This window comes from Electrona antarctica (genome assembly GCF_951216825.1).
Source record: "Electrona antarctica genome assembly, chromosome: 17".
NCBI lineage: Eukaryota > Metazoa > Chordata > Actinopteri > Myctophiformes > Myctophidae > Electrona > Electrona antarctica.
The window spans coordinates 37,759,811-37,780,258 of NC_136798.1; the positions used below are offsets into that span (position 1 = coordinate 37,759,811).

The following is a 20,448-nucleotide window of genomic DNA, read 5'->3' on the forward strand; positions in this document are numbered from 1 at the left end:
GCTTTGCTGAGATTCTCAGCATCACCAACTGTGTACAGGAACGAACCACTTGCAAAGAATCTCATTGCGATACACACCATTTGTGGCACTGTCAAGGCTTGGCTTCTTGCAGTGCGGTGAGAAATTCGGGGGGCGAGCAGTTTACAAATGTAACGTAGCCCGTCCCCCTAAAATCTGTATCGCTCGTATAACCTGTCATCATTGAAGGAAAAGGGGTCAGACCTGTCAAGAAACACCCTTTCCCTTCTCAGTGCCCTACGTAAAATCAGCGCCTCTTCGTCTTGAACCTCCAGCAAAAAAGGACATGCCATCCTGACGCTCTAGAAGAATCAAGCCTACACAGGCTTTTATTTTACTCTCCTCGCTAACTTAATTGAAAACACCCTTGCAACCTTGTCAGCCATTTTTTATAATATCAATAATTTATATAGCCTATTATCAAACATCTAACAATATGAACTGTGTTATAACAGAGTAACAATGACATATCACATTATTCATTCTGAAACAATTATGATTCATGGTCATACACTATTTCAGTAATATAATTACATTTATAATCTTATTGTATTGATTTCATTTTATTTGAATGCAGTGTAATCAAAATGAGTCCATATACAAACATAGGTGTTGAATTAACTGTGGAAAAAGTCAATGGTTTAAGATTGGAGTCATTGGATTTAGAGCTGTTTCACAAAACATGGCTTAATGAACAGTAAAGACATCAGGATTAGGTTAAACCTGACTGTTAGCCTGGTCCGGAGCAGGCTAAGTCCAAAGCATTAGTTTCCATGGTAACTAATGTAGCATCACTTTCATGAAACCGAATCAAGCCTCAACATATCCAGGTTAACTGGTTAAGTTAATCTGGCAAGATGAACCAGCTTTCATGAAACCGGTTAATCGCTGATCCAGGATATATTAAGCCAGGATATCTGTTAAAGCCCGGCTTAATCTCTAATCCAAGTTTCGTGGAACAGGCCTGGATCTGTACTCGGATGTAAACAAATCACAAAGGTACTTTAAGCTATTCAAAGATATCAGATGTACAAGCTTGCAGCATGTGACTTTGTGCCGTGCTGCGAGCTTGTACATCTGCTTTTTTAAAGATTTCTGAAAAATGTCAAAAATGTTTGGAAAGTTTTTAATACTTTTGAATTATCGTAACACAAATCTTCTCTTCGGTGGGTCCCGGCACAAACATTTTAGGATGGGGTTTGTGGACAAATATATATATACTGTATACACTGTGTAATTAAACCACACATCATGTCTAAACTTATAACATCTGCAAGCTATAACTATGGGATCACACTCCTGATTAAAAGACATCACATGAAGGTTGAATATTCAATATTATTATTTCAGATAAAGTGGTGTCAAATCACCTGTTATAAGAGTCAGCTTGAGTCATCATCATTTCAGCTTTTGTATACATTTACAGTAATTAGAAATGCATGCATTTAGCTTGAGAAACACAAAACAAATGGCAACAACATAAGATCCTTCTTGGGGTAAAAAGTAGATTGAAAATGAATTAAGGCATAGAGTCAAAGTCAAAGACCTATAAGGGAAAGAAAGACTAAGCAAAAGCTCTGTTAAAAAAAACCTTTTTGCTTTTTTAAAAGCATTGGTATAGACTGTGGTGCTCTCAAATGGCCAGGGAGGGCATTCCACAGGCGTGGGTCAGTGGAGCAGAATGCCCGGTCGCCCATGGTGCAGAGCTTGGTTATGGATGTAATATTACACACAGGTCTGGTAAGAGATCCTTTTTTGCTTTCAGAGACCCTTGAAGCATGGCAGTTTCCCAGCTTTGTGGATGTAGAGCAAAGGAAGAACCAAAACTGACATAATGACATAATTAGGTAAATTATGAACATAGCAACTGGGCTGGAATATTTCATTGTGAGACGATAGGGAATATAGCTCATTAAAGTCACTACCATTACTACCATTACTAACAAGTTGATGAGAATAATCCTAAAAGCCCTTCTCTTCATGTCATTGCCACTGTCCCTCTGTCCTTCTCCTGGCCCAGGCTGTTTCAGAGCTCTGAGGACAGAGAGGCAGCAGAAAGACATCACAAAAATGCACACAATGTAAAAGCCCAGCATGACAGCATGTTGTGTTATATCTGACTGAATATTAAACAAGTATGCAAAGCTGAAGGCCAGCACCATCAGCCAGGCAACGCAGCAACAGGCCACCCTGTAACGGAGAGCTTTGTACCTGAGAAATACCACAGGGTGAACCACCGCTATGTAACGCTCCACACAGATACAACACTGGAACGATGGGACAGAGACGAAGAAAAAAACTGTAAAGATAAAGGATTTAACAAAGGCAAAAATTAGGTTGTGTGTGAAGTGCCATGCAAAGAAAAAGACAGAGGCCAGGGAAGAGATGATTACAGATGCAGTCACGTTGAGATAAAATAACTCAGAGGCTATCGTCCCACCAGCTCCACTCAGTATCAGCCACAGAACGTAGATGTTGCTGGGGAGAACCAGGATGAGGTTGATAGAGTTGAGAGCAGTCGGTAGTGCCGGATCTGTGTCGTTTTCTGAGGACATGAAGGGGATGGAGGAGTTGGTTCCATTTCCCAGGGAGTCGTTCATCTTAAGCCTCTGTGTGTGTGCCCTGCAGCTGGTTCAGAAGAACAAGACATAATTGATAAATCCATCTATCACAGATGCCGTGCCGTTGACTGAATATAACTGACAAAACTAACATGTTAAATAACTCTTCTCAATGTTCTTCTGAAAACAACAACTATTCTAATGAACAATAAACACAAGGTTAAAGTGATCTCACGTTTTGGATGCCAGCAGAGTGTCTCAGATCTCTGAGTTGGGTGTTGTGGTGAAGTGAAGTCTCTTCTTCAGACAGTCACTGTCTTCCTGACATCATCCTTCAAATGATGTACTCTCCACTTTACCTCCTCTAACCATTCCCTTCCCTGCTTCTCCTTCCACTGTATTGCTTGTTGTACAACTGCACAGATCAGCATATTTTAGTTATTCCATGGACATGGCTATAATTTGTATATCACACCCATGTACACACCAAGTTTGTGCCAGGTTTTGTGTGGATCGTTTGGCCCTCCTGACACATTATTGATGCTTAATGTTTTATGTAAAGCACTTTGAATCACCCTGTCATTGAAACGTGTTGCTATACAAATAAACGTGCCACACTTTGCATTTTTTCCATTCTCTGTGTGACATGGTGTGGTATATGATGCAAAAACCACTAACATTCACCAATGGTTATTCAATACAGTTCAAACCTAACCTTCATCTATAATTAACTTTTTGTGTTAACATCACTGACTTGCAATGTTTAACTAGAAAGAGCACGAAAAGCTACTATACCCGCATACGGCCTGTTTTGAAACCGAATATACAAAAGATATTTTGACACTACTTTTCTTTCACTTAAAGGAGGAAACTGATGACAAAAAGATACAAAAAGAGAGAACTATGACTCATTTCGACTTCATGTTGACATATCCGTGGTGCAGTAGATCATATCATGGAGATGCGGTCCGGTACGCTCTTAACCCATTTAGACCTGAAGACGTTTCTGCAAATGTCTTCTAAATCCTGACAGTTTTCTGAAAAGCCTATGTTTCTATGTCAGTCGTTCTTAAAGTTTTTCATGTCAAGGACCCCAAAAATATATGTAATTGGCCGCCGACCCCCATCTGAAAATATGTTGTTCCAGGGATCCCCCATGAAGCAAAGATTGAGTTAAAAACGATCGCTCTGACAGAATATATATTCAAAGATTTGCACCACATTTTCTCGATTTTTCAAAAATAGCAGACCTACAAGCTCGTAGCGCGGCACTCGGTGCCGCACTATGAGCTTGTAGATCTGCTATTTTTCAATAGCTAAAGTATAACATAATTCTTAAAACACCAAAAGGGGTTCCCGCCCGTCACTACACCATTGGTTCTAAAAGTTGGGGTCTCAGCTAGTCCTTAGAAGGGTAGAAACTAAAATCAGCCAGAGAATGTATCATTCATTCTGTACAGTACTATGCTGCGTGAATAAACATACAATTTGATAGCATACAGTAGATCACCCAGGTTTTATGGTTTTTCAATCCCCACATGTGTATGTATAAGTGTTGCAACACTTAAAATGCAGAATATGAAATGCTGGGTGTATGACTTGACTACCGCGGCCTGAATGATTCAGCCCTGCAGCCCTGGTGTGAGATATGATCTGGACAACAGATGTCAATATGAAGTTGAGGATAACATTGACCACTTCTGTGTCTTCTGTCTCTCTCCTTTCTTTCGTAATCTTTTTTGTCATCAGACGGACAGCTTGGTCATATACTTCTCTCTTTGTTGACGTTTTGTTAACTCATCCTCCTGCCGTTAACCCAGTGGTGGAAAGTAACTAAGTACATTTACTCAAATACTGTACTTAAGTACAATTTTGAGGTATTTGTACTTTACTTGACTGTATTCCAATTTCCAATACATTTACATCTACTCCACTACATCTCAGAGCCAACATTTGTACTTTTACTCCACTACAATTATTTGAAAACTTTAGTTACTAGTTACTTTGGAGATTTACATTTTGATTAGAAAAACATACATTACTGTAACCACTTCAACCCTATATACATTTCGACCATTTGAAAATAGCTGATCTACAAGCTCACAATGCGTCGCGATGCGATGCATTGTGTGCGACCTCTCTTTTCTATTCAAATATGAATATAAACTGGAAAGGTCGACATTTTAAAAAATTGCAAAGTGTGGTTGCCGCAGTGGCTTACATATGCCCCTCCCACTAATATTGCCAGCCAATTACAATGTCACGTCACCCCTGCGATCATGCGTAAGTAATTCGGAGGGGAATTATCCCCCAAAAATCATGTTTTTGCGACAAACGGTTACATTTCTCGCATTTGCGGCGCCCCCTATGGATGAAAATAGAATTTGGTACTTGGTTGATTCAACCACCCGCGACATGTGATTCAAATTTGGGATGGATTGGACATTCCGTTCGTGATTTATGGCATTTTTTGTGATATAGGCCCCTCCTACTAACTTCGGACGAGGATTACGGCCGAACGATACGCATTACCAAAATTCTGCCGATGGTGTTTTAATCGGATAGGTCGAGAGATCATGTCTGCTGATTTTTGTGAGATTTGGACAAAATCTGTAGGAGGAGGAGCCAAAAGTGTGTTTTGGAGAAAATTCCAAATGGCGGAAAATCTATCGTGACGCAAATGGGCGTGGCCTATATGGGGAGATGCGTCATAACCCAAGAAATCCAGGGAAAAAAATATTTTGATTTTACGACCTATGGTTCAAGAGTTATAAGCCAAAACGTAAAGTGGGCTGTTATAGCGCCACCATGAGGCCGACCGATAACATTATAAGTTAATTAATTTTAGTAATTATTATGAACCTCCCCTCCAAGTTTTGTAACTATAGCCCTTACAGTCTCTGAGGAAATTTAAATCACTAATAAATTCATATCAATTAAACAATACAACATTTCTCTTAACAAAATACAAGCTATCGATTCCCGATGAAGCCGGTCAATTTGAGATATGGCTCAAGTGCGTACACTTTTTGAGGGGTGCTATTGCCTCTCCGACATCGAGCGTTTGGTTACCGTCCACAAACTTCGTCTTAAACAAACATTAAATTCCCATTGACAATGAATGGAGACTTTTACGTCATAGTGTCTGAGCAAATAGGCATAAGGTCTATTTACGTCATGATGATGTACGATGATGATTATTTTACCTAGAAATAACACTGTTTTGAAGCATTGACAGATTTGTACCCGTGTCCATTTATTTTGCTGTTGTGTTGGGTTTACTCCTGCAGTGACGTAACTGTTACTTCAACACCCACACTAGTCGCTTTATATAAAAAGCGATACAAGAGCAGACACACAATCACAACTAGAGAGATATAAGGTAGATTGTCTATTAGTAGCTACAGGAGAGAGACTTGAACCTGCTGCTGACTGTCAGCTGAATTGAACTTATAATATAATAATAATAATAATAACCAGATAGAATGGCTTCCAAGTCATCTCTTTCGGAAGAGGATTTTTCCTGTCCTGTCTGTCATGACATCTTTAAAGATCCTGTTGTGCTGTCATGTAGCCACAGCTTCTGCAAAGCCTGTCTACAGACATGGTGGAGAGAGAAGAAAATAAACCAATGTCCAGTTTGTAAGGAAATAAATTCAATGGATCATCCACCCTGTAACCTGGTTCTGAAGAACCTGTGCGAGGCCTTCATAAGGGAGAGACATCAGAGAACTTCAACGGGGTCTGAGGTTCTCTGCAGTCTGCATGGCGAGAAACTAAAACTGTTCTGTCTGGAAGATCAACATCTTGTGTGCGTTGTGTGTCGAGATTCTAAGAAACACATCAACCACAGATTCAGACCCATCGATGAAGCTGCACTGGATCACAAGGAGGAAGTCCAGAATGCATTGAAGCTCTTGCAGGAGAAACTGGAGGCATTTAATGAAGTTAAAACAGACTGTGACCAAACGGCAAAACACATTAAGGCCCAGGCCCGGAACACAGAGAGGAAGATTAAGGAGCAGTTTAAGAAGCTTCATCGGTTTCTACAGGAGGAAGAGCGGGCTTGCGTCACTGCACTGAGGGAGGAAGAGGAGAAGAAGAGTCTGTTGATTGAGGAAAAGATTGACGCTCTGAACAGAGAAATAGCAACCATCTCGGACACATTCAGAGCCCTGGAGGAGGAACTGAAAGCAGAACACTTGTCGTTCCTGCACAACTACAAGACCACAATGGAAAGACTCCAGTGCACACAACAGGACCCGCAGCTGGTCTCGGGAGCTCTGCTGAATGAGGCCAAACACCTGGGAAATCTGACTTTCAGAGTCTGGGACAGGATGAAGGACATTGTCTCCTACACTCCTGTCATTCTGGACCCCAACACTGCCCATCCAGACCTCAAGCTATCGGATGATCTGACCGGTGTGAGATACGGGGAGGAACAACAGCTTCCCGAAAACGCAGAGAGGTTCGACTTCTATGGCATCACGCTGGGCTCCGAGGGCTTCAACTCGGGGACTCACAGCTGGGACGTCGAGGTCGGAGACAACGCGTGTTGGGAAGTGGGCGTGTTGGCAGAGTCCGTTCAGCGGAAGGGAAAAGGAGGTGGTAGGTCCTGGAGAATAGGGCTGTTTGAAGGGACATACAAACTTGGCTTCTCGCCGTGGTTAATGAATGAGCTCTCGCTGGAGCATAATCCACAGAGGATCCGAGTCCAGCTGGACTGGAATGAAGGAAAGCTGTCATTCGCGGATCTCGATACCAACACAGAAATACACACGTTCAAACACACTTTCACTGAAACACTCTTTCCGTACATCTACACCGGTCATACCTTTCCTTTGAAGATATTACCGGGAGAGATTGATTCTGCCCATGACTGTAGTTAATCACTTTTAAGAGTTTGACAGAGACACACGTGCGGGGACACGGTTGGACATCAGTACTGCACAGAGACAATGGTGGTGGTTTGTTGCTTAGAGGCAAATTACAACAACTGAGTTTGCAGACCCACAGGAAGATGAAGCACCACACGCTGATGCCATCGTCTCGTTCTGACAGCGGCTGTGTTCCATCTCATGCGCATGCCGTTGCAGTAACTGTCAGTAAAGGAGATGCGTTGTGTGCTTCAGGTCAAGAGTTGGAGGGAAGTGACCGGTCAGTCACTCGGCACCCAGCGCCTGAGGGCATCTTGCATGTCCCACTTATTAAAATTAATTTAAAAGGTTCTGAAAAAGGAATATATAATTGTATACTGGATTTTACAGTACATTTTCCTCTTTGCCCAAGGCTTTACATACTGTATAGTAGGCAGGTTTCACAATGTAGTGATGCGTTTCATGGTTGGAACAAAGGTTCTGATGAGGGGATGGGAGACGGTGGGGAGACCTGCTTTCCTAGACTGGTATGTCTAACTAGATAAAGTTTCTTCATATGAGCAAATATACAGAGAGAATGATAGGTTAGCGAAATACATTTTTAAATTGGGAAGTTATAATAATGTGCTGTATATTAGCAACAGAGACGGAGATGTGGTGTTAACGTGACTTGATTGTACCTTGTTCAAGATTTATTGTGATGTGGTAAGGCTTTTGGCCAAATGCCTAAGACTCCCTGGCATTGTTATTATAGTCTATTAAATAGTCTATTAAAATCTTAATCATATCTAAAAGTAAGTGACGATCGGCGTCTGGGAGGTTGGAGGAAGACCATGGCTCACATAAAGGACTCTTGAGGAGGTGGCTGGTGACGGAGAGAGGAGAGGTGGAGTGCAATTTTGATCTGTGCGGCATTACGTTGGTTTTGGTCCAGGGACCATTCCATCGTGGATAGAGGACTGGTTGTGTTGATCCAGGCAGGGAGTCGAGGGAGGTGTTATGCGACATCAAGGTTAGAGCTAGGCTTGTAGAGAGTGTGCGTCATCTGACAGGACCGGAGTGTAGAGGTTGTGGTTCTCAAACCTTTTAATTGCAAGAACCGCTTGTTTGGTATGCATTCGCTCATGAACCCACCACGCATAACTCTTGAGAGTGTTCGAATGGAACCATTCGTACACTCCTCGGAGTTACAGACCTGTAAGGGTTTGGTTCCTACAATAACTATTAATAATTTAGCTGGGGACCCCCTGGAGCCCCTCAACGACCCCTGGGGGGCAGGATGTGACCATGCTGTGAGGACATCATCCTTGACGTGACATGAATGGACTCGTCGAGTCGGCGTGTTGTTGTATAGAGATGTTTATGAGAAATTTAATATAATTTTAGGATTAGGATTAGGATTAGGATAAATCAGCCCTGAACTTCGCATTAAATTGTAAATAGCTGAATAGGTTTTAGTTTATAAATGGGAAAATCTGCGATAAATATACAGGTACCTAAGACAAAAAAATAAACTGTACAAATTAAGAAAACCTTAGAGAAAAAGAAAATCTTTAGAAAAGGGTAGCTTGTATGTTTATCTATCGTGAGTAAATTAAGTAATGACTGATTGGTCGCACCTGGACTTCCGGGACGAAGGAGCGTCAACTATGCAGAAGGAGCATCAACTATGCAGAACGTCGTGGCCAGGGCAGGTCTGGAACCAGAGCTGAACCAGAGTGCAATGTCCAGAGAACCGCCTCGGCTACATCCAATATGCACTACACCTGTGTCTTGAGATGGAAAGTTAATCAAGTGAGTACGTTTGTGTACAACCAGATGCCAGAGTAGGAATGATGCTATTTAGCTGTTTAGCTACCCGTGGCAATATCAGACGGACTTGTTGGGGGGCATACGTTAGTCCGACATACGTGGCCGGTTAAGACTCACCCGTGGCTCCGACATGCGTTGGCGGTTAAGACTCCGTGGCTTCCGTGTGTGGTTAGGGTTAGGTTAGCGTTTGGGGTAGGACGTCGGACTGGACTGGTGAATAGTAGTGTCGGACTATGCACCCTATCTTGAGATGGCAAGTTCATTTAAGTCAAGTGAGTATGTTTGTGTACAACCAGATGTCAGGAATGATGCTAGTTAGCTGTTTAGCTATGGTGGCAATATCAGATGAACTTGTTGCAGCATGAACATGTGACGGTCAATTCAGAATGCTCAGAATTCACAGTCCAGGTGTACCTTTTGTATTTTGTTACAGCTACATTATTGTTTAATTCAATATATCTTTAAATCTCTTGATTGTGTGTCTCATGCATATCTGAAGAGCCATCTGATCGACTGGAAACGTTGGCGTGTGTGTCGGGGCTGGGTTCCGAGCACTAAGTTGCAGGTTCTGCACTTTAAGTATAGTGTGGCAACGGGTATGGAACCCGGCACAGGCATCGTCCTACTAGTACATACGACTACAGAAGTTAGGAATTATATTTTTTTGTTGTACAATATCAGTACTTTGTGTTCACCGATTTGCCAATTTAGGGACACTTTCTATAACCTACTGTATAGGCCTATATATATATAAATAGTTTAACCACTTCCAACCTGGGATCCGTCTTTCGGGCACTTTATATTCATTTATATAATTGTTTTTTTTTTCTACAGGCTGTATTACAAGGCTATAAGAGGAGGCTGAAGTGTGGAGAATTGTGAAGATAGCGGGAACAATGGAGCATCCTCAAAAATATGTCCCAGTTGCCAAATCCATAAAATCGCATAGCCTACATACCGTATGTTCCGACAGTTACTGGGGCATTAGTCCGAGTTCGCTTTTGGTGAAGACCTTCAACAAGATGGTGATCAATGGTGATGGTGATCCGTCCAGGTGTGTGTGTGTGTGTGTGTGTGTGTGTGTGTGTGTGTGTGTGTGTGTGTGTGTGTGTGTGTGTGTGTGTGTGTGTGTGTGTGTGTGTGTGTGTGTGTGTGTGTGCATTCACACAGTGTGCATAGTGTTTGTATCTGCAGTTTTGGTTGTCGTGTATATGGGTACGTGTAGGTAGGTGTGTGTGTGTGTGGGGGGGGGACTCTACACACAGGCTGATATAGGCAAGATGGGGAGGATTTTCGAACTGTTGTTGGTGTTCATAATAAACGCCATTATCTGGGGTTGAGGGTTGGATGATGGCCTTTTCCGTGACTGCCAGTGGGCTTTGTGGCTGCAAAGTGGTTGGGAGGGCTATAGGGTCTCGACACAACGTCCGCCATATGTAAATATGTCCTGGATGGAGGGAAACTCTGGTCTGTCCGCACGACCCGTCTGCAATACTTTGCGTTTGAGGTCAGTGCAGTTCCCATAGCAGGCGCGTGGCCGCGCAGTTCTGGGTGTACAAGGGAGTAGAGGAGGGAACTCAGCCCTGGGGGATGCTGTGTATAGAGGGGGCAGGCTGGGAGATGGTGTTTTGGAGCCATCCTTACTAGTTTGCCGTTGCTCCGAGAGAACGTTCCGGATCTAGCTGCGCAGGCTGGGTTTGGGTACTGGATATACTGTACCGTGTACTGTGCTTCTATAGTCACGTCTGGAGGGGACTGTGGTGGTGAATGCTGAGCTGTATAGCATTATCACGTTGGAGTTCATCTTGGTGGGAGAGGGCAGTGTGTATAGTATTGTGGATATGATTTTGCCAGTAAGCAAATTAGAGCACAGCAGCTCTTTGACATGCGTGCTTCTCATCAGCGCGTGTGTGTGTGTGTGTGTGTGTGTGTGTGTGTGTGTGTGTGTGTGTGTGTGTGTGTGTGTGTGTGTGTGTGTGTGTGTGTGTGTGTGTGTGTGTGTGTGTGTGTGTGCGCGTGTGCGTGTGCATGTGTGTGCGTGTCAGGAGCTCTCGCAACTGTTAACTTACCCATATACCGCAGAGATGCGTTTCCCAAGTTAGAGCACTGAGGTGAGGTCCCGGATATCTTATCAGGAAAGTGACCGAAGCTTCACACAAATGTATCGTTTTCGTTCCTGGCAGGGACGGGCCGTCGGCTGTTTATATCCAATAGCCTGGAGGGACTGTGCAGGAATTGTCTGCTATAGAATATAAATAAAGCGGAAAAGACACAATATATATATCTAAATTGTTTCCGGCACAGGTCGGAAACAATAACTACAGTAACAAGAGGAAAGAGCGTCGTGATATCGGATGCAGGAGTTCAAAGAAGTAGGTTGACAAGCGACGTTGCTACAGAAGCAGATGTGGACTGTCTTCCAAGATTTTCCAAGTTTCAACTTGGCTCGTCCCGAGTCTTTTATCTGTATGGTCCCTTTTTTTTGTCCCATGCAACCTCAAGCTTTTTCTGAAATGAGTTGACCCCGCTTTGTGAATAGGCCTACGTCTAAAAAAACCTCAAATGCCAACGTGGCCTGAGTTGCTGACACAAAGACAGTGTCAATTCTGGAACAACATAAGGCTACAGTAGTTGGACATGATGATTGACGATGATGTGGAACAGTCTCGGGACAGCAAGTGCTTTATACACCATGGAACCTATAGGAGGCGAGTTGACTAGAAGAGGGTCTGATCTATTTATTTTGGCCACCACCAACTCAGATCCACCCAAAATATTTGGCCAAGACATGACATTACATATACTGTATCTTCTTTTTTTGAGGAGCGCTAGCCCCTCCCTCCAACGTCTGGCTTTCATTTTCGTGAAAAGCCAACATCTTGAACCACAAAAGCCAAAGGGATATCCATTTGGCTTTAGTGGTTAAGTTGTTGGCTTTCCACTCGGGAGACCCGGATTCGATAACATTATGTAAACGACAGCAAACAGCCAGGAGGGCATGCTGTGTAAAAAACAGTAACTTAAAAAAGCTAAAATACTAACATATAGAAAAGAAAACTACCAGTTCAATTCAATACTAATATCGTGCTGAATCTGTCACGTCCTGTCCTAGGACGTACCACGCCTGGACCGCCGTCCCTACCTTTTCCCCTCTGTTGCCTCCCTTCCCCTGGCTGATTGTGAGCCTGTGTCCACCTGCGCTTCTAAGCTGAAGAGACTTTGGTTAATGAGTATGGAGGTATATTAGGGACTCTGTGTTATTGGTTAGGTTGCTCGATTATAATGCTGTGTTTCCCAAGAGTGGGAGTTTATGTTATATTTGCCCTGGGAGGGTTTAAAATAAAGAGTGCTTGAGTGCAAGTCGTTGTTGCCTGGGTTATTCTGCATACGGGTCCAAATACAGGAATATAGGTGTTCCTGACAGAATCACAACAAAGTTGTTCAAGACTCTACATAATATATACTGTAGAGCAGAGACAAAGTTGACATTATGGCCTGAGTGTAGTGCTGGAGAAATACTTTTTTGATAGATTTTGAGATATATGTGTGGGGGGAAGGGAGCTCGGTCCTGAGTTTGTAGGCACTACACTCTTGGAGTTATTAAACAGATCTCTAATGTTCCTGGGGGTCCCTGACCCTGGGCCACATATTGAGAACAAGTGGTCTAGTCCAGTGGTCCTCAAGCTTTTCTGGTTGCGGTACCCCTTTCCCTGATGTCTGAATCCAAGAGATCAAGTAACCCACCTACAACATATTGCTTAGAAAACAGGAGCAGTTGGGGGTTCAGAGTCTTGCTCAAGGACACTTCGCGATACTAACATTGGGGGAGGCCGGGATGGAACACCCGGTCGCTCTACTGGCCTCTCTACCAGGGGAGGATTATCCAAAGGGCCTGTTGGGCCCAGGCCCAGGGCACCCCCCCCAAAAAAGGGGTAACAGTGAATTGCAGTGACACACAGTGAAACCCCAAAAGTCCTAAACCATCATGATACGGTACATTACTGCAAGTGTTTAAACCCTCAGTTTGCCCCTCAGGGGCCCATAATTTCTAGATCCGCCTATGCACTCTACCCCTGAGCCACTGCAGCCCTATATTGTTCTCAACTTTATATGTAAGGATACATCTTTCTGTGTTTCATGATTGTTTGTGCAGTATGTTGCGTGTTGTTCTGTCTCAAGGTGGACCACAATGAATGAATGAATGAATGAATGAATGAATGAAAAAATTTATTCCGAACATTATAAAAAATTAGACAAAAGTCAAAGAATTAAAATAAGTTCAATATAGAACAAATAAAATAATATTCCAAAAAAAAACAACAACAAAAAAAAACCAAGCCTCACTGGCTGCAAGTATAATTATTATTATTTATTTTTTTACTTTTATATATGTTCGGAAAGGAGTAGGGAGAAGTCAAAAAACTTATATAACCCTACCCCTTAATAACTTAAATTCAATGCAAACAAGCTATTGCTTTTTTGTGTATAGTCCACATTGGCCTTTTTCCAAATTAATTACATTGTTGTGTTTTTTAACTGCCATTTAAGTATTCTATCTGGTGAAGTGAAAAAGCCTTTAAGCCATGGGACCCTGATGAAGGCTGATTGCCGAAACGTGTTGGTCCTTTTGTGTAATGATCTTTGCCATGCCTTAAAGCTTACAATAAAGGCTTTTTCACTTCACTGGAACAGAGTGCCTTGGATCCTCTTCTTTATTTTCATGATTATACCTCGCCAACGAGCACCTGTATTCAACGAAAGTATTATATCTATTGTTAAACATATTCTAGTACAGTAGGCTTAGATTTTTCACTTTCTCTTACAAACTCTCCTCTGTAGTACGTCCGCATACCACTAGTGTTGTAGTCGAGACCACCTAAAGCGAGACCAAGACAAGACCAAGACCTAGAGGGGTCGAGACCAAAGACGAGACCGAGACCGCCGCGACCCTAGGGGGCCGAGACCATGACAAGACCAAGACCTAGAGGGGTCGAGACCAAAGACGAGACCGAGACCGCCGCGACCCTAGGGGGCCGAGACCAAGACAAGACCAAGACCTAGAGGGGTCGAGACCAAAGACGAGACCGAGACCGCCGCGACCCTAGGGGGCCGAGACCAAGACAAGACCAAGACCTAGAGGGGTCGAGACCAAAGACGAGACCGAGACCGCCGCGACCCTAGGGGGCCGAGACCAAGACAAGACCAAGACATAGAGGGGTCGAGACCGAGACGAGACCGAGACCGCCGCAAGGCGAGACCGAGTTAAGACCGAGTTAAGACCAAGACCTTGTTTTGTTATTTTCTTATTTGATAGGCACAGAAAACAATCTTGATCTGAAACACTGCAAATAGATTTTACAAAATTAGGTATAGGCCTACTACAGCATGATTCATTCAAATATTTATTTTAAATATCAATGAATGAATAACAATGAGGCATGCACATCAGAGCCGCCTGGGAGAAAAATGTTTGTGTTAATTAATTAATCAATATCCAAAACTATACAAAATCTATAAGGCCAAACCTTATTAGAAAAAACTAGAAAAAGTGCCCTTCTGGGCACAGGTCTCCACCAGGAGGATAGGACTGTGTGAGATGTTTGGCAAAATGTTTAGGAGTAATATAAACATGTTTGTTTGTTTTTTGCAAACAGCCTTAGGCTGAGCTCAGACCTTTACTGCGCTTGTTGGATGAATGTTGTGTAGTGTCATGGCCGCCCCAATGCATTTCCAATGGAGGTCACATGGTTTGACACAACATTGTGTTGTGTGAGGGGGAGGGGGGGCAGTCGAAACACAGCTGAAAGCCATACAACAGACCATGTGACCTCCATTGGAAATGCATTGGGGCGGCCATGACACTCACAACAGCAATGCAGTGCAGCGACCGTGTGAGTGAGGCCTAAGGCTGAGCTCACACCTTTCATGCAATTCTCGTGCTCGTTGGAGGCTCGTTGGATGCATGTTGTGTTGTGTCATGGCCGCCCAATGCATTTCCAATGGAGGTCACATGGTTTGACCCAACATTGTGTTGTGTGAGGGGGAGGGGCGCAGTCGAATGCGCCCCTCCCCCTCACACAACACAATGTTGGGTCAAACCATGTGACCTCCATTGGAAATGCATTGGGCCGCTGGGCGGCCATGACACAACACCCAACGAGCACAGAGAATTGCATTAACCGTGTGAGTGCACCCTAGGCTGAGCTCACACCTTTAATGCAATTCTCGTGCTCGTTGGATGCATGTTGTGTTGTGTCATGGCCGTCCCTCCCTAGATGCATCCATTTCCCACAAGGCTTTGCGGGAAGTGGGCGGTGCGCTAGAGCGGAATGCAGAAAACAACAGACCCACGTTTATCTGCGTGTAGTTTTTGGTGACCAATACGGCGATATGTGGAGTCGCGTTGTACACTGTCATAATAAAACGGATGGCTTTTTACATACAGAATGGGGCACTGGCTTGCTAAATGAATCAAACTTTCTTCGAAAGACGTCATCCTCTTCTGAACAAGCCAACACACAGAATCAGTGCCTTTAAATCTGGTACTGATTGTTGAAATGACTGGAGACAGCCGTGCGTCATTTCATCATCATCATCATCAGAACCTTCATTTAAGCGTGGAGTACAATTTAGGGGCAGGCCCTCATTTTCAATGTAGCCGAAATACAAAACACAAAATCAACAAGTGTAATGCTTAATTGGGTCGTCCACTCACAGTTAACAGCCTTTGTATTGAGTTTGATAGAAATATTTATTAACAGTTTGCAGAATTACAGTACATTTCAAGCACAATCAATCAATCAAAACAATATACATTAAATACAGCAATATAAAATATATGAAATGGAAAACAGAAAGTATTCAAAACTGAAATAACTATAATAGATAGATGAGAATTAATTAAAACAGTTACATTGTTGAACAAAAGTGCTAGAAATCACGGACTGAGATGGCTTATTTGAGGTCTCCAAGTTGCGCACGGGTGACGAGGCCACACCACTCTGGATCTTTTGCAAAACGGATATTTTCGTCCTCCGTTTTAGAAAAAATTCCTGGCCATACGACAGAGATATCTATGTCCACACCCAAACGCAGAAACGCATTGAACACAGGATAAAATCACTGCAGTAGCGGGTTTCAATTGTAGGCTATATTATACTTGCTTTTATATTTACACTTATGAGGTGCCAATCATATTTTTTAATGAAGGAATAAGTACCGCATTTTAAAAGCCACCTAAATTGTGAGTGGAAGTGGAACATGTTTCTTTCATTGTCTGTCAGCATGTCACACGTACTATGTGCGTAAATCTCCAAATCCCGACTCTCGACTTTTCTCAATTTAAAAATGATAGACGTCACTTTACCATTGCTCTGGCGACTTGGCAAGTCCTGCACATAAATTAATAGCAGAGTCAGACCTATAGAAGTAACAAGTTGTGAACTTGTAGAGTGGCTATATTTTCGAGCTGTATAATAAATGTCACGTTATAATGTGTAGGCTGGCTAATACAAGTTCACGCGCGCACATTGTCGGCTTAGGGTCGGCGACAGAGTACAGCATCTTGCAATGGTCTGGTCCACAAGATTCGATACTCCACCAAGATACCCATGTACCTGTGTAGATACTTCCTTAATGTTAATGAAGTCCACACCCACAACACCAGAGGGAGTGCAACGAATCATGTTCAACCCAGATTCGGCACAAACAAGGGACTAAATTATTTTCGCTTCTATGCCACCAAAATGTGGAACGCCCTACCAACAGTCATTAAGACATGCGAATCCCTTGACTCCTTCAAAACCGCTCTCAAAGGGCACCTACGGATGGCTGCAATTCGAAACTGGCCCCCGTAAAATCTGAACCCCCCCCCCCCCCCCCCCACCGCCCTCCCCCTTTTTCCCCCCACTGTATATGTTTCTTTTCCCTTTTTACCTCCATTATGATGAATTCCTGTACTGTTCTTTGTCTATATAGAAGTGTCTATTTGTACGTCTCTAAATGTTTTGATGATTTGAACATGGTGGACCCTGTTGTAAACAAGTGTAATGCTTAATTGGGTCGTCCACTCACAGTTAACAGCCTTTGTATTGAGTTTGTGCTTGAAATGTACTGTAATTCTGCAAACTGTTAATACAATGTTCAATCAATCAATCAATCAATTGTCAGCATGTAGGCACAGTGACATGCATTCAATGGTGCGCCCTTAATTACCTAAACATGAGAGAGATGTGCCATATACGCACGATGCGATTCCATTCACACCTCTCTCTCTCTCTTCACCCTCTCTCTCTCTCTCTCTCTCCTCGCATGACCATGACCATGAAATGGAGAGCAAAATACATCACGATAAAGTTTCACATGCGGCTATGCACACACCACGCATAGACTTGTTGGTGTAGGCTACTGCGCAATGGCATTTGGCCTGGGTCCTTATTGGTAGGTTAATATCCACAGTTTATCCGTAGTGGTCCGCAATGAACCTATTGTTCAAGCTTTGCACTCCAATACAAATTAAACTATTTGAATAAAGGTTGTACACATCAGTGAAATTAACCTCTGGGAAAATCCCTAATTGAGAGAGTGTATAGGCCTATAAAGCGCACCACAGATCATATAGGCTGCATGGCTAACAGGACTTGGGCACTACCCATCTCTCTATATCATTTGATAAAGGCATATTAAAAACATGACTTGTACACCCAATGAAAATATAAACTTCACAGAATATATACCACTTCGAATTATAACAATCGGTTGAAGATTATCTGAATATCACACAAGTAAAATCTCAACTTCTTTGCGCAACGGGCCATTGCGCTGAGGACTGGCAGTGTTTTACCTATACCTATACTTGAGGACCTCTGCTTGGAACGCGCTGCATGTGGACGCAACACTTGGAGCTTGTAGATACACGGAATGACGATAAACATTTCACAGAATATATACCACTTTGAATTAAAACAATCGGTTGTGCTTAGCACTCGGCACCAATACAAATGAAATCACCAGTCCGCACTGGACTATAGTAGGCTGATATATTTATTATTGGATGCAGCAGAGCAGAGCCTTTGCTCACTGCAGTTGATGCAACATAATAAGTTTTAAAGTTGTTAACAGTGATATATAAACATGAACAATTGGATAGATATCTGTGTAGTTTCCATGCAGGCACAAGCTGCATTTCTCACCTAATTATAGTAAAAAATTATATGCGCTAATAAGCGGTGACATCATCATTTCTCAAAAGCTCCGTTTTGCATGATCCAGAGTGGTGTGGCCTGATCACTCTCAGTCTCCGGACTTTTCTGCAGGACTCAGGAGACAACTAAACTCCGCCCAATGGGATACAAAACAGCCCTTCTCTCCTATTGGTTGGTGGTTAACCCAAGTACAGTACAGTATACTCAAGTAAATGTTACTTTCCACCACTGGGAACCAAATGCATCCTTACAGGTTGTGAGTGGCACAAATGCAACGTGAAGAAATTTAAGGGAACTTGGAAAGACAAGTTCATTTCAGATTTATTTTTCCTAGACGAGAAAATTAAAGAAGGAACTGAAACCTCAGCCAATTAGCTGACCATGCATATACGGCCCCAGGAAGAGTAGACTTCACTGCGGCCGTGAGGGCTAAATGGGGAACCGCAATAAACCGTAAACGCATGAAACTGGATCACAAGCATGGATGGCATCAATGTTTTACTGTACGTTTTGTCGCATCGACAACTGTGATGGTGGGAAAGTGGAAATTGGACAAAGACACACCACACAATGACTGGCAGTGAAGTGGCAAGAAAGAGAGAACTGAAATCTTCAGTCATATGACTGAGATTTCGGTTCTTTCTTCCAGTATCGTGTGTGTGTGTGTGTGTGTGTGTGTGCGTGTGTGTGTGTGTGTGTGTGTGTGTGTGTGTGTGTGTGCGTGCGTGCGTGTGTGTGTGTGTGTGTGTGTGTGTGCGTGCGTGCGTGCGTGCGTGCGTGCGTGCGTGCGTGCGTGCGCGCGCGCATGTGCGTGCGTGTGATTTATTCATGCCTTTATTCATATTAAACTAGTGTTAGTTTACTGTTAGTTTCAAATTATTTAATTATTCCGTTTGCATTATTCAAATTAGCAGCCTATAAAACATAAAAGTAGCAGTGATTTTCTCTGGTGATTTTATTATGTTTTAATCTATAACTAATTGTGTTGTGGTTTATTTAATTTAACGCTAGTACCGTCCATTGAAACCAAAGATCTAGTTTAATCGGTTTAGGTTCAAAACATATATTTTCTACCAGCATTAATGGTATAAGTGTACAATTGTTTTATTACAATTTGTCATATAGCTGTAGCTCCTCATACCCACTTACGCAGGGTCTGTACCCCAAAGATAAAGATTTTATCATAATTTATGTTTTGTAGTGACTTAAAAGTGAGGTTAAAAGCATAAAAGGTTAGTTTATCACACTGATATAAAATAATCTTCTATTACGACCAGTAAGACGCCTGACTGCGAGAAGCCACCTTGGTGGTGAGGTCGCGTGCACGCATCCGCCTGGGTGACGGCCGAATGCCGCTGGTGCTTTGGCATGGGGGGGTCAGATCAACATGGAATGAATTCTGTACTGGCCATATATACAATTTACAATTTAGGCATTTAGCAGACGCTCTTAATCCAGAGCGACTTACATTAGGCAAGAACAAAAGTATGGGAATACATCACATATATAAAATGCATTTATCAAGAAACATGCGTAAGCTAAGAACGTAACTAGAACATATCTATATAATGACACTATACATATTAAATATACATATATACTATACTATGCTATACATATGTACTATGATGTGCTATGACTACATACAATGCAATTATTGTGCTGTCTACATGACATGCTATAAGTCTGTTTCAAATGCTATCTAAGTCTAAAAAGTGCTATCTAAGGGGGTAGGATAAGTGCTATGGGCCATGATGGAGTCTGAAAAGGTGGGTCTTCAGACTACGGCGGAAGATTGGGAGTGATGCTGCAGTTCTGATTGCAACGGGGAGTGCATTCCACAGTTTTGGGGCCAGAAGGGAGAAGAGTTTGGGACGTGTGGAGCGTTGTCCCGGCGTTTTTAGTGAGGGTACTTCCAGCTTTCCTGCGTTGGCTGATCTGAGTGCACGGGAGGGTTTGTAGGGTTCAATCATGCTT

At 42.8% G+C, this 20,448-nt stretch overlaps 1 protein-coding gene across 1 annotated transcript in view; it reads left to right on the top strand.

Annotated features, from left to right (window-relative positions):
- Positions 1 to 6,064: 6,064 nt before the first annotated feature.
- Positions 6,065 to 20,448, top strand: part of LOC306941099 (nuclear factor 7, ovary-like) — a gene marked incomplete at both ends in the record, with an annotated part of 275,860 nt that continues 261,476 nt past the window's right edge. The window contains one exon of the mRNA XM_079526405.1: positions 6,065 to 6,631. Within this exon, the coding sequence (XP_079382531.1) occupies positions 6,065 to 6,631 (567 nt within the window). The remainder of the gene's footprint in view (positions 6,632 to 20,448) is intronic.